Genomic DNA, 15,467 nt, shown 5'->3' on the forward strand with positions numbered 1-15,467 from the left:
GGCGTCCTCCCGCTCCTCCTCCTCAGTGTCCAGGACCGGTCCCTCTGCCCCGGGGTCAATGACCACCCGGGGGGCATGGACGGCATGAGCCCCCAGGATGCGGTCCAGGACGTGAAAGTGGGGGCAGGCCTCTGGGTCAGCCCCTGGCAGGCAGGCCCGGGAGTAGGACTGCCGCAGAGCCTTTATTTTGCAGCGGACCTGCTCCCGGGTCCGCTGGTGGCCTCTGGCGGCCAGGCTGTCAGCCATGCGGCCGTAGACAGCCACGTTCCTGTGGCTAGTGCTGAGATCGTGGTCATTGGAGGCTTCCCCCCAAACCTTGATGAGGTCCACGATCTCCGCACTAGACCAAGCGGGCGCCTGCCTCTTGCGGCCCTGGGCAGGCTCCTGGGAGCCGCCAGGCTGGTCCCGGGAAGAGGGGGAGGGCTGGGCGGCATCGGGTGGCTGGCTCATGGCGTGCCAGGTGCAGGGTCTGCTGGCTGGGTGCTGGCAGCCTTGCAACTGGCACAAACTGTGTAGCCAGCCCGTGGCCCTTTAAGGGCTCCGGGGCCGTGAGGGGGGCATAGAGTTTCCCTGGTGTTGGCCAGAGTGGCCACCAGGGAAACCTGGGGAGGGCTAGCCTCCCACTGGTTCGAATTAAGGGGCTACACACCCCTTAATTCGAACTAGCTAGTTCGAACTAGGCTTAATCCTCGTAAAATGAGGTTTTCCTAGTTCGAACTAAGCGCTCCGCTAGTTCGAATTAAGTTCGAACTAGCGGAGCGCTAGTGTAGCGCCTATCAAAGTTAATTTGAACTAACGTCTGTTAGTTCGAATTAACTTTGTAGTGTAGACATACCCTGTCAGAGTCCCTTACCTTCCCCACCTAGTCTAGCAGTGTTGATGTTCTCTTTACCAGCTAGTCTCTTTCCTTATCAGCGCTCACCTCCTCCAAACGCCTCTTCCACTCTCTCCCTCTGGGGGGGAGAGGGAAGGCTTTTTAAAACAAGGCCTCATGGCAACCTTAAGTGAAATCAGCTATCCCTTAATTTATTTATAGCAGCCCTGCCTGGGCCGTTATCACTACACCGGAACTCCAAGAAGTGAGCTGTTTCTAGCTGCCCTGAAGTTAGGAGAGGGTTTTGTGCTTTTTAAAGCCACCTGTGCCCCATCTAATCTAGTCCTCTAGCCTGACCTTGTCTCACACACATACATATATTTTGCCTAATGATCCCTTAAACCATGGCTACACTACAAAATTAAGCTGGCCTAATTTACATCAGCATACAGCCACCAAGGTACATCGCTTGTGCATATCTTTACTTTGCTTCTGTATCAGCAACAGTGCCGGCCCGAGCCATTCTTGCGCCCCGGGCAGCGGGCACGTGGCGCATGTGTGGCCCTGACCATGGGCACGCAGCGCCCCTTACAACTGCAATCAGGCGCCCCCTATAGGTTGGCGCCCTGGGCAGCTGCCCGGCTAGCCCCCCCTTTTAATCCAGCTCTGATCGGCAATGTGCGTCCTCACCAGGAAGGCATATATTGATTGTCCTGGCAGGGTAGGGCATTGTGGGACATTTCCTGCAAGCCAAAAATAATTGATGTAAGCAATGCAGCATCTAAATGACACTACGTTGACCTAATTATATCAACCTTACATCTACACTGCTCCTGGAGGTGGAATTATTGAGTCAGCATTACAGGGCAGTTACATCAGTGGGAGGAAAATTTAAGAGTAGACACTTGCATAGTTAAGTCAATATTCACTTACTCTGTAGTATAGACCAAATCTTAGCCTCAGCCCACAGTCAGCTTCTCCTATGGGTTTGCCCTATGGCCCATTGCTTTGGACAGTGCCTTCTATAGTTTTCAGCTCTCTCGCTGCATAAATGGAGTTAGTTGCTCCTTCCATGAAGCCCAAAAGAAGAGTGCTTAGCATATCTATCAGTGTTCACCACTTTGGGGAATTATATAGTTTCAGTTTCAAAAGCCAGCTGAAGACAAAAGCTGATTGCTTCCCATTGCTTAAAGAAGACTTTCCCCCAGGATGGGAACCCTTTTTTGGCATTCTCCATTCCCATGGAAAAATACCAGGTTCAAAATGTATTTCAGTACCAGGTGGTATGGTCACATGTTTTTCTAGGACCAATCATCGTTTGGGCTTACAGGCCAAACAAGGCTATTCACAGGTTATGAAGTTGATTACTGAATCATTAGGTTTCCAGAGTATCAGTGATGGCTGCCTTTAACACATTTAGAACTATAAACAGATCCACACTTTGTATTTTTAACGTCACACACAAGAATGATACATGCACCACAATAGGATATATACATTCAGCAGATTGTAACATGAAAATTATTAGGTTACATGAGGTATTTTGCCTTAAGCATTTTCGAGGTATGCATATTTATACTCACAAGTCAATTCTCATAAAGCATGAGCAGGGGCATCATAAAATGATTGCTGGAGAATTTCAGCTAAAAAGTTAAGTTTCCAGCTCTCATGGCTGCAAAGAAAGCTTGTAATTGTCATGAGTGCACCCTAATGACTCAAAAGCCACAGGGCCAAGAGCAGAAGCTTGCACAGTTGGCAAGTTTTTGAACTGGAAGCTAAACATGAAATAACAGACTCATGCTGTAAGGGGCAGACAGGCATAACTGGTTCTGTCTCACAAGCTACTGTGCACTCTAGGCCCAGGCCAGTTGAAAGCCACTGGCTTAGGACTCTACAGGCACATCTACACAGCACCATTATTTTGGAATAATGTCAAGCTGGAGGCCTTCTTACTCTGATTCCTGTAACCCTCATTTTACAAGGAGTACGGAAGTCGAAAGAAGTGTGTTCTTGCTTCGACTTCCTGCTGTGTATACAGCACCAAAAGCTGAATTAAGCTATATTGACTTCAGCTATGCAATTGATGTAGCTGAAGTTGCATATCTCAATTCGATTTTTGCCGTGCTGTGTAGACATGTCGTACTGTGCTTCTTCAGCAGATACAGGGATTCAGAGCAGAGATTCTCTGACAGGAAACACTTCCTATGTGCACCTTGTCATGCAGAGTAACAGTTGGGAACATTCCTTCTAATTTGCAATAAGTGACGTTTCACTGCCCTGTACATTAGTGCAACTGTATTTCAATTTCCTCATCCCTTAAAAAGCATTTCTATTGTGCCGCTTTCTTGTGTCTATACAGCTTAGTCTATGAAAAAATAAGCTTGCATTTCAGCTATCCTGTCCTAACCAACATTGCTCCATCTACTTCCCTAGTAGTTGTTTCAACCCCTTATTATGTCTTGTAATGCTAGACTGAAAGCTCTTTGGGGGAGAGGCTGTGGCTCGCTAGGAGTCTGTCTACACAGAAAAGAAAAAATCTGCAGCTGGCCCATATCAGGGCTGTTTTGCTGCTGTGTAAACTTTGGGGATTGGTCTGGAGCCTGGTCTCTGGACTCTCCCACCTCAAATAGTTTGGATTTAAATGCAACTGGTGTCCAGAGCAGAACTCTGATAAATATTTTCAAACCCGTTGGGCTGAAGCCCTGGGTCCCAGCGTGCCCTGTGGGGCTACAGTCCTGAGCCTCAGCACCTCTGACAGGGCAAAAGCCCCAGCTCCCAGCACTGCCTATTGGGCCGAAGTCTCAAGCTTTGGTGTGCACGAAACTGAAGCCCTGAATTCTGTTGCCTCCCTTGGGGCTCGTTTCCTGTCCATGGAAGGCAACAGGGTGTGGGAGGGTGTCGATGAGGCGACTGCTGCTGACTCCTCAGCCACGCTTTCTGGCAACATCCATGCTGCACAGAGGTGGCCACCATCATCTGCATGGGTGGCAGGTGAACCCCAGGCTCAGGGAGACTTGCCCCTGCCTGTTCTGCCCAAGGTCCCACACCTTCTTTCTGAAGCCTAGCAGCCCCCCTCCCAATGCTGGCAGCCCCCCCCCAAGACCTGGGCCACTGTCCCTCACACCCAGTGAAATGGGTTGCCAGTGTAGCTCCCCACTCCAACCCCAGAGCACCAGGCAGGTGAGTAGAAGGCCATGCTCTTAAGTGTTGGATAGTGGGAGCATGCTCCACCCCCCAACATGCCAAGTGGGCAGGTGGTGCGAGGCTTTCCCCAGTCCAGTGCACAGGCCAGCCTTCATTAATCCCAACCTGGGCCCCCAGCCATAGGGGGAAAAGTTCCCCACAGCTAGGGCTGGATTAAGACCTTTAGAGACCCTAAGCACTGAAAAGATTATGGTGCCTCCCCATATGTAATTCAAAAGAAATACAATACTATACCGTACAATAAAATTTTATTTTTTGAAATGACACAAAACTTACATGTATGTTGAAATTAAAATGTCCACTTCCATACACAATAGGGAAAGTGAATCAAGTCTGTCCTGACACATTGTTGTTCTCTGAGGGTTTTTTATTCTTTTCAGCTGAGAAAAAGAGCGTTCTGTGGAGTTCTGATTTTTCCCATGAGGACTACTTCGATGCTTTTTTTGAAATATCAACTTTAAAAAAAAATCTCATTTTTTTTGGTGCCCCTGCTTTGCTGGTGCCTAAACAAGTGCTTTGTCTGACTATTGGGTAATCCAGCTCTCCCCACAGCAGTGAGAAGTGACAAGGGGCCTGGGTGCAGAACATGTCCAGGGCCTCACAAGGCTATTTGGGGAGGCTCCACCTTTCCCTGCCTTCAGTACCTACCACATATAATCAGATGGTAAAAGAAGTAGCTGTGTCTTGTTCCCCCCCCTTTATATTGTCCCTTTCCCAGTATCAGGAGGTGTGAATTGTGTATTGCTGTTACCACTCAAGAAAGAGATATTGGAGTCTCTGTGGATAGTTCTCTGAAAACCTCCACTCGGTATGCAGCCGAAGTAAACACTCCCCCCCCCCCCAAAAAAACCTAGCAAATATTAGGAACCATCAGGAAAGGTATAGATAATAAGAAAATATATGATACCACTGTATAAATACCTGGTATTCCCACACCTGGAATGCTGTTTAAAAAAAGATAGAATTGGAAAAGTACAGAGAGGCAACAAACATGATTAGGGGAATGAAGCAACTTCCCTATGATGAGAGAGTAAAAAGACAGGGATGGTTCAGCTTTGAAAAGAGACAATTACATGGATATAGGATTGAGGGAGAAAATTGTGAATGGTGTGGAGAAAGTAAATAAGGCAGCGCTGTTGATTCCTTCATTCAAGAACCAATAGTCACACAATGAATTTAACAGACAACAAGTTTAAAACAGACAAAAGAAAGTTGTTCTTCACACAATATAAAGTCACTCTGTGGAACTTGTTGCCAGGGGGATGCTGCAAAAGCTCAGAGTATAAATGCATTAAGAAACGTATTAAATAAATCCATGAAGGACAGCTCCATCGACAGCAGATGCAACCCCATGCTCTGGGTGTCCCTCTGCTGCCAGAAGCCGGGACTGGATAAGAGGGGATAGATGACTCCATAATTACCCTGTTCTGCACATTTCCTCTTTAGCATCTTGCAAAATTTGCTACCAACAGACGAGCTACGGCGCCAAATGACCCCAGATCTGGTCTGACCCAGTGCGACCATTATGTTCATGTTCTGTCCCAGGCTATGCTCTGTTAGTGGTTAGTAACACTGGCTCAGCTGGAGTGAATGCAAAGGGAAAGCGAGGCAAAGTGGAGAGACGGGAAGAGGGGAAGGGGCTTCCCAGACCTGGGGCGGTGAGTGGGGAGACTGCCCCCAGGAAGACATGGAAAGTAACTCGCTGGGAGAATGGGGCTGAGCGCGCCGCTGGGCAGACCGGAGCTAGCGCTGGGTCAGGGAAGAGACGCGTCTGCGCGTGCTGCCGCGGGGCGAGGAGGCCAGGGTTCGCTGGGGTGCGGAGCGGACGAGCTGCCCCCCAGGCGCTCCCTGCTGTGCGCGTTTCTCTCCTCGGGGCCGGGAGGGGGGAGCAGCGGGCGCTGACGGGCCGGGCAGCAGGTGGGCGAGCGCCCTGCCCGGCTTGGGGCGCGCCCGGGGCTGCGCTGCCAGGGCCCCCCCCCTCCACGTGCCGCCCCGCAGCAGGTGAGCGGAGGTGGCGCCTGCGAGGCAGCCGCCTGGCCGGGCGCTGGGCGAGCCGCGGGCTTTGCTCCGCCCCCGGCCGGCGGGCGCGGCTGGCGGCGCTCGGGGCGCTCCCGGGGCGCAGCCCTGTCCTGTGCGCGGCTGGCGGGCTGGCGGCCGGGCGGTGCAATCACATGGTGCGCTAAGAATGCTCCAAAGATGGCGGGAGCGGCAGCGGCGGCCGGCGGCCGGGCGCAGCAGCGGAGCGGCTGGCTGGAAGTCCTGGTGCGGGACCGCTGGCACAAAGTCCTGGCCAACTTGGGCGAGGATGCGCTGGTGCTGAGCTGCGAGGAGCGCGCCGACGGCGCAGCCCACAACGGCGTCGGGGCCAGCGGCAACGGGGTGCCCTGCCGGGGGGCGGCCGCCGCCAGCCCCGAGCCGCCCGGCGGCGGCGGCAGCCCCAAGGCGGGGGGTGGCCCCGGGGTGCGCACCGCCTTCACCGAGCTCCCCGAGCAAGTGCCCGACGCCATCTCCAACAAGAAGCGGTGCGTGAAGGTGCTGAAGCAGGAGCTGGGCGGGCTGGGCATCAGCATCAAGGGGGGCAAGGAGAACAAGATGCCCATCCTCATCAGCAAGATCTTCAAGGGGCTGGCGGCCGACCAGACCCAGGCCCTCTACGTGGGAGATGCCATCCTGGCCGTGAACGGGACGGACCTGCGGGACGCCACCCACGACGAGGCGGTGCAGGCGCTCAAGCGGGCGGGCAAGGAGGTGCTGCTGGAAGGTAAGGGGTTAAAAGGAGCCCGGCGGCTGTCCCTCTGCCCCAGGCCTTGCACACTGGGCAGTGGGTGATGAGCAGGGGGAAAGACACAGGACTCCTGTGTGTCCCAACCACTCCCCTGCCCCTGTTAAAAACTCTCAGGGGGTAGTTTTGTGAGTCTGCAACTTTAAAAAACAAGTGATCCTGTAGCACCTGAGAGACTAACAAATATATCGAGAGAGTATCATGAGCTTTGAGACGCTGGCAGGGCAGGGTGGATCCTGCTGTCCATGGGACAGCAGTAGGTAAGGGGTTTTCACCCCTGCAAAGTTGGGCCTTCTTGCTACCTGTTCTCTGGCGTGTTTATTGAGGGGGCAGAGGGAGTATATCCTCCCTAGAGTGCCCAGATCACAAACGCCAGGGCTGTGCGTGTCTGTGACTTGGAAGTAAAGAGTTAATTTGGTTTTACAAGCAGCGCTAAGATCCTTAGGCGTCCTGCTCAACTCGGAGCTTGTGAGAGGGGACAGCTTCCCCAAACAGATCGGATGGTAGGTTAGCGGAGAGATCCCCGCCTATGGCTAGGGAAAGCTAGGGGTTAATTTGACTAAAGAAACTCCGGGAACCCCAGCGCCAAGCTAAGGGCTTTGCAAGTTTCACTATGTGTATGTTAAAAAAAATAAAAAAAGGGAGGAAGAGGAAAGCCAGGTCACAAACTACAGTACAATGCAAACCTGAACGGGACATAAAGAAACTACCTGCACTTCCCTGGGCACAAGGTTGAGAGATTTTAAACTCTTGTCAAGGGGGAGGGAAAAAAAGTGACAGAACTGCCTGAACTACTGAGATCGTCCACATTTTGACATTTGGTAGTGTGTTAAGTGACAATTATCTGCAGGATCTCCAGCCTGGGGCTTTGCAGCCCTTTCTGCAAAGAGACATAGTTAGCAAACCCTTCCTAAACAGCTCCGATAATCCAAGACAGTGTTTGTCATGTTGTGTTTGACTAACAAAGGCACAAAAAAAGCAGACTTCAAATCCAGAAGGCAGAGAGAGAGTTTGACTATTACTTTTGCTCTGCAAAAAGGCAAGAGAAACAAGCAGATCACATCACATAGGGCTATGGCAACTCTGTGATTTGAAATGACTGAAATTTACACATACACACCCTTCTTAGTTCATCCCAGGAGAGAAGGGGAACAGATGTGATAGAAATTGGCAAATATCTCATTGAAACGTTTGTAGGGGAAAAAACCACAGACTGCGGTGAGATGATCTTTTAGAAGCCACCTTAAAAATGGAATGCAAAAGAAGCGAGTCTTTGAGGGTTTTGGCACAGACTGTATGAAAAAAGAGCAAAAAAGAAGAGAGAATAAGTTAAAGACCGGAAAGAAAGTTCCATTGATCTCAAGATTTTTGGGGGGAGGGTAGTTGAAGAGTCTTTTCCAGGCGAGTTAATTTAGTTGCTAGACCTGAGAAAAGGATCAGCAGAAACAAATATGCCTATTGCGTGTTAAACAGAAAATGCCCTTGGTATGCATGTGTGTGTTTGATAAAGTGCCTATTTGTACATAAGTTCATTTAACCAGCAGTTCTTGACCTTTGAGTCATTAACATTTGTGGAGCGAGGTGGTGAACCTGCTGCTATTCCATGTCTCCTATCTTAGTTTGAAATGGATTTGTTCAGTCATTTGCAGCCTGTTCGTCCTCTGGTTCTACTAAACAACAGCACAGTTTCTGATTTGCCTCTCTTGAGTCACTGAAAAATGGTAACACTTCTTGGAGGAGCTGTGGGAGCCAGTGCTAAGAATTATGGGATGCATTTGTGGATCAGTTGTAAATACCTGAATATAGGCTTGCGATATGGAAAGGGGATGAGAATCCTTGGTTTAAAACCTTATAGCGTCTGTGGGGTGAAACACAAGGCATTTCAGATTACTCTGGCTGTGAAAGTGAGGAGCTGATCAACTTTGCATCTTATAACAAGGGGACCTTGTCACCCAGAAGAAATTAAATATTTCTGAATTGTTGGGTTCCTGTTTGTCAGGGTGTTATCTAATTGTCCCCTTTCTTTACCCAGCAGTGAAATAGATCACAAAGGTGTACTAGGTCAGAGAGCAGAAAGGGAGACACTACTGTGGCCGAATTCCATCTTTAGTGATAGATTACAGCTGTGTGGTCCTACCTATGGACAGAATTTGACCTTTGGTGTTGTCTAATGATTAACATAGCAAATACTGTGTAATTTTCTTAACTATTTTCCCCTATGCAGCCCCTATACACAAAACTGGACATGCAGGTGTGCAACACTTATAAAAAGTCAGTGTTGTTCCCTATAGGAGCAAAGACCAGGGACTCAGTCTGCTCCATTCTCCTTTTTAAAGCCTTATTGCAGCAGCTGCCTTTCGCTCTTTCCTCCCCTGAAGTGAGTGCAGATGCCTTATTTCTATAATAGAATAGCAATGCATTTTAATGTCACCCCAAAGGATGACTGATGCTGAAATACTTACATTGGGCCAGGTCCCCTGGAGCAGCTGAAATCAGAATCTCCCACAGTGTCTCCCAGAACCCACTATTCAGGTTAGCAAGGAATCAGCGAAGGACTTGTTCAAACAGATAGCTTAGGACAGTTTTATCAGAGCTAGTATCCCACTTTGAAGATCACTCTTTAAAGATACCATATAAAACATCCCTTTTATGACTGAAGCAAGGAAAATCAAAGGTGCTTGAAAACTTTTGGTTTTAGTTTTGAAAAAGGCTGACACAGCTGGACTGATCCTGCTTAGCTAGTGCAGTCCATGGGGGGAGGGGTTGCTGTTTGTGGGAACTGGATTATGCCCTCTGTGATTTACCTTACCTTCCTAGAGAGTTCTGTATTAAAAACAGCAAGCTCGCTGCAGGAAAAACACACAGGTATGCAAGAGATGATCCTCCCAGAATTCTCTCCCATTAAAAACAATTGGCAGAGCAAAGGAACATTGCTGGCTGCTGTGCCAATACATTAGTTCTTGTGTCTTGAAACGTTACGCTTCTGTTGGGGAAATAATGGAACTTACTCAACCCTGCTGGGCAACAGTATCTGCAGGGGCAAGTTCAGTGCAGTGGCGTTCTAAGGGCCTGATCATGAAAGGTGCTGAGTGCTTTCTGCTCCTAATTTGAAGTGGGTGAGGCTTGCGGGCACCCAGCATTTCACAGTAGTGGGACTCTCATTTTGTAAGATGTCCTCCACAGAGACACTGCAAAAATGCTTGACCAGCTATATGGTACATTTGCTAAGTGAGAGCCAAATTGTGGCCCATCCTGCATGCCGACACAAGGGCTTAAGGAGATAGAAGGTACCTCCTTATTCCCCCAGCTTGCCACCTGAATCATGGGTACTAACACGAGAGAGAGAGCTGCGTATATGGGGCGGGCTCCTGCTTCCTCTCCTGCATGGATGTAGGGAATGCGGGGTGCAATCGTGATGGGCCTTAGCTGTAACCCTTTCTCCCCAACTGCATCAGCTAACATTTCGGGGCCGGTGGAAGGGGATGTCACCTGCACCAGTATAGGGAAAGCACAGCATATTTCTGCTTGGGCAGCAGAACTGTGTGCTGCAACTTGCTCAGGATTTCTGGCACATGCCCAATCTCTAACTCTTCTAACAGGAAAGCAAACAAGGCCAATTTATAGTGTATGATTAACATAGATATTTGTGTAACCTACTGGTCAGTATGTGCTGTGTCCCCCTCTGCCCAATCCCCAGAGGATGAGAGTCTGTTACAGAAATCTGAAAACAAAGTAATTGAGGCAGAGAGGATCCTGTTTTCCTGAGCTTTACGTGGAAGGTGCTCGCATCCAGTGGTTAAAACAGCTTGGAAAAAGAAGGGGAGCTGTTCCTGACTAGCCAAGGATGGGGTAGAGCTGTAGGGTATGCGGCCAGGGAGAAGAGGGACAGCTCTGCTGTGACCTGCCCTGTGGAGGGGAAGCTGTGTTTTCTTCTGAGCCTGTTTACTAGATGTACAAAAAGAAACTCGTGATGGAGAGTGGGGGAACAGGCCAGTGAGTAGAGGGAGTGTGGATTGCGCAGGAGCTGAGCTTGGATTGTCATCCTCACATTCATGTTTGACCATATATATATTGTATGATTAAATACTGCACTTAGATGCTGTTTAGATGGGAGACTAGAATATCTCCATATAAAATATGAACTGTTTAGCTATAGGCCTGGAGTGCTGCCCCAGTATAGTAATAGCTATTGCTTAAAAAAACTGTGTGTATATAATTTATATTTTCCTCCATTTCCGTTAAATTAGGTCCCCTTACAGTAGACACCAGAGAAATCCTATTGATCTCCAAGACTGTGAAGTGAGAGGTACTTATATGCAAGCAGAGCAAGAAAAGTTTTTTGAATCAAGAGTATTAAAAAGCATATAAGAATGATCACTACACCATGGTACTTTCGCTAAGTACGAATGGGCCAAACAGACTGTATTGTACAGATTCCCTTTTTAGAGTCCTACAATAATGTTAAAAACAAAACATAATCTATGCTGATTTCAGGCAGGATTGCTTCTTTTTGCTAATTCATTTGGGCTGAGGTAAAAATAAGATAACCAATGTATGTGTTTATGTCATATGGATTTGGATATGCCTCTGAAACCTATCACTTTATAACATGCTGGTATGGAGGTGGACATGATGAGGATGAGCGAGCAGTAGAGCATTATGCACAGAATGGATCTTCACTGGGGTTCCTACTGTTTGTAATGTGTTCCACTCAGTGTTTTTTGTGATTCTCCATTAGACTAGAATTATAGTAATATAAGAGCAATTTGCTGTTCCTCAGTGTGAGTGAAAGCATATTGTTGCTTTCTATTGTAATGCTGTATAATATTTCCCCAGCAGTGTTCATATACAGCATTTCTAGGAGTTGGAAATACTGACCTCACATATATTTAAAAAGTAAGCTGAAGGAACATGTGGAAAACAGCTACTATAATAAATTTCCATTTTCTTAATTTTTTGAAAAAAGCAAAATAATTCAGCAGTCTACTTCAGATAGATCAAAATAATAGAATAACAGAACTGGAGGAGACCTTGAGAGATCATCAAATCCAGTACTCTGCACTCATGGCAGGACCAAGCACCATCTAGATCATCCCTGACAGATGTTTGTCTAACACGCTCTCCAATGATGGAGAGTCCACAATCTCCTGAGGCAATTTATTCCAGTGTTTAACTACTCTGACAGGAAATGTTTTCTAATATCCAACCTGAATTTCCCATGTTGCAATTTAAGCTCAATACTTCTTGTCCATATCAGCATCATCACTTTTTCGTCCTCCTCCTTCTAACATCTTTTTTAGATACTTGAAAGCTGTTATCATGTTCCCTGTCAGTCTTCTCTTTGCCTTTCAATCTTCTCTCATAGGTCATGTTTTCTAGATCTTTAATAATTTTTGTTGCTCTTCTCAAGAGCTTCTCCAATTTCTCCACATCTTTCCTGAAATGTGGTGCCCAGAATTGGACATAATACTCCAGCTGAGGCCTAATCAGCACAAAGTAGAATGCAAGATTTACTTCCTGTGTCTTGCTTCTGTTAATGCATCCAAGAATGATGTTTGCTTTTGTTGCAACAGTACCACACTGCTGACTCATTTAGCTTGTCATCCACTGTGACCCCTAGATCCCTTTCTGCAGTACTCCTTCCTCGAAAGTCACTTCCCATTTGTTGAAACAAAAAACAGGACTATGTAGCACTTTAAAGACTAACAAGATGGCACACTATTTGATCTGAGGAAGTGGTTCTGGCCCATGAAAGCTCATCACCTAATAAAACCATCTTGTTAGTCTTTAAAGTGCTACATAGTCCTGTTTTTTGTTTCAGCTACACCAGGCTAACACGGCTACATTTCTATCACTATTACCATTTGTTGACTGTACTTAAAAACTGTTGTCACTTACCTACGTTGTCATGTGTTTCTTACAACAATGAGATGGTAACAAGTTACTTTTAGATTATCATAAAACACTTTCCTTGTCAAACAGTGCCTATCTCCTGCAAGAATGTGAAAATAGTAAGGACTGAAAATATGTCCATGCTCACCTATATATTACAGTAGAGCCACTAACTAAATCTCTGTGTGCTTGTTTATGGGAATGTAGAGCTAAAATTGAGATTGCCAATCACATGTGCTGTACCTCACTTATAAAGTTATGCCTACAGCAAATATATAAAATAGTCTAACCACTTCCTCTTATGGCAGCAAATACCCAATTGAACAAAGGCTTCTGTTATCATCTAGAAGCTGGATTCTGCTCAGTGGGTTTATTAGATATTTTTTAAACACCTTTATTTGAATATCAAATCAGAAGGTAAAGGAGAAAGTTAAATAATTTTTAATCTCAGTTACACCAGTTCCAAAACTGTGCAGTAATCTGAGTCCTGATAATTACGATTTCCTGAAAATTATGGTAAAGGTTTTGAAGCTTTTTTTTTCACTTTAATCTAGTCTAATCAATGGATGATCTGTAATTATAGCCTGTTGACAGACTCTGTCACTTTACACAGATAGAACAAAAAACAGGACTATGTAGCACTTTAAAGACTAACAAGATGGTTTATTAGGTGATGAGCTTTCATGGGCCAGACCCACTTCCTCAGATCAAATAGTGGAAGAAAATTGTCACAACCATATATACCAAAGGATACAATTAAAAAAATGAACACATATGAAAAGGACAAATCAAATTTCAGAACAGAAGGGGAATGGGGGGGGGGGGAAGGTAAATGTCTGTGAGCTAATGATATCATTATTCCTCACAGTAAATCTGGTGAAAATCTTTCTCCTCGATTGCTGAAAAAAACCCCAGGATCCTTTGGGCCAAAGTTCCCTCTAATCTTTTCCACTTATGTGTGGATTTTTTTCTACCCATAATACATTTATATGTGTACTCTGTCAAGTGCAAATGTGCACCACCAGTAGAAACAAAACACCTCACTGTGGGCAGTGGGGACGACAGCCATTGTGGGTCCTGGGGAAAGGTATGTGTGGGGGGGGGGGCAGGTTCTGTGCCATTGAAGGGGAGTGGCCTCAAATGAAGGGGTGGGGCCAGGAGCAGCCAGCCCTCAGTCCTGCCCAGACTGTGACCCACTTCCTCCAAATCCTCAGAGCTGTCTGGAGTGCCTGGAGTGGTGTTCTGGCACTCTGGTGGAAATTCAGAGGGGCACTGGCCACTGGACGCTGGGGCTCTCTTTGCCCCCTGCCGTCCACATCCATTGGTGGGCCTGTCTGCAGGCACCCTGCTAATCAGCTGAGTGGCATTTGAATTTCTCTTGAACTGCCGCACAATCGCACAGCTTACAGAGAACACTGCTGTGGGCTGAAGGATACTGGGTTTATAAGGACCAGCTCATGTAAGTGGAACATGATTTGACCCAGCAACACATGTTGTCACTTAAACTTCCTTAGAAGAATTCAGTCTAGCATTTCAGTTAAAGAATACCTGGAAAGGAAACCAGAGCTCTTGGCAGCAATTCCGCAATGAAAAACTGAACAGTAAACATAAATGCTTAGCTCCTTAGCTTGATGTGCTTTTTAAAAAATTAGATAATTCCTCTAAGATAATTAATACCAAATTGAAAAGATAAGGATTTTTTGCTGCAGTTATTGACATAGAACTAGGGTTAAAGACCAGTTGACTATCCGATAAGCATCTGCTTAGCGGATAGTCTTTTGACTAGTCAACTAGTCGATATCCCCCCTCCCCCCCGCTGCCTCTATAAGATAGAGGCAGCAAAGAGCGGGGGGAAGGGGTACTTCAAAGTGGCAGCACTGCACAGTGCTCCTACTCTTGTGCATTTCAAAGCAGGCATGCCGCATGCAGCCCCAGGAGTAAGTTCCGCTGGCCCCAGGCCATGCGCGGAGTTTTGCATTCCTCCTTTGAAATGTACAAGAGTCCCACTTGGACTCGTGTACGTTTCGAATGAGGAAGTGCCTATCAACTAGTCGTGTGATTAATCACAATTAAATATATTAATCAAGATTAAATTTTTTAATCACTTGACAGCCCTAATATCAACAGAAGACCATTATATTGACTCGCCATTGGGGAGGTTGTTCCTAGTGTAGGCCATGTTCAAAGGATCCCACCCGTGAGCCATGTGTTGAGCCCTGCATAAACCCAAACTGAACCACAGGCCACAAACAAACAGGCGGGCTGTATGTTGAGTAGCCCTGGTGTAGGGTATCAATGAAAGCTGGTGACACAATGGTCATTGATATCATCATAAAATGTATGTGTTAACACTATATGTGGTATTATATATACTTACTAGTATGATGCTTTAAAGTTTAAAGTCTGTAATCAGTGGGAGAAACTGGCTTCCTCCAGTCAGGAGGAAAAGTAACCTTTCTGTCTCTGTTATAAATTACCCATTGTGGAATCAACTCAAAGGAAGCCCCATTTACATTTTGTCAATAGGAAGAAAAGGTTGATGGGGGAGATGTGAACTCAGCATGGCGTTAGCACACTGCAAAACAAGCAACAGAGGAGAAGAGGCTTGTCTGGAGATGCACTTCAAAAAGTTGCCTTTCAAAGATTTACAGCACTATAAGTGGGAGGAAAAAGAACCTTTGTGCTATCCATTTTGCTGAGGAGCACCCTTGGCAGAAAGATTTGATTCTGAAAAATGGGTGCTGGATTGATTAAAAACCGGCAAGCAGAAAGATG

The 15,467-nt window shown here is 46.9% G+C and overlaps 1 protein-coding gene across 1 annotated transcript in view; it reads left to right on the forward strand.

Annotated features, from left to right (window-relative positions):
* The first annotated feature begins 5,746 nt into the window (after positions 1-5,746).
* Positions 5,747-15,467, forward strand: part of SNTB1 (syntrophin beta 1) — a 214,034-nt gene continuing 204,313 nt past the window's right edge. Inside the window, exon 1 of the mRNA XM_006137515.4 lies at positions 5,747-6,779. Coding sequence (XP_006137577.2) covers positions 6,215-6,779 — 565 coding nt within the window. The 5' untranslated portion in view covers positions 5,747-6,214. The remainder of the gene's footprint in view (positions 6,780-15,467) is intronic.

The sequence above is a fragment of the Pelodiscus sinensis genome, chromosome 2, assembly GCF_049634645.1.
Source record: "Pelodiscus sinensis isolate JC-2024 chromosome 2, ASM4963464v1, whole genome shotgun sequence".
NCBI lineage: Eukaryota > Metazoa > Chordata > Testudines > Trionychidae > Pelodiscus > Pelodiscus sinensis.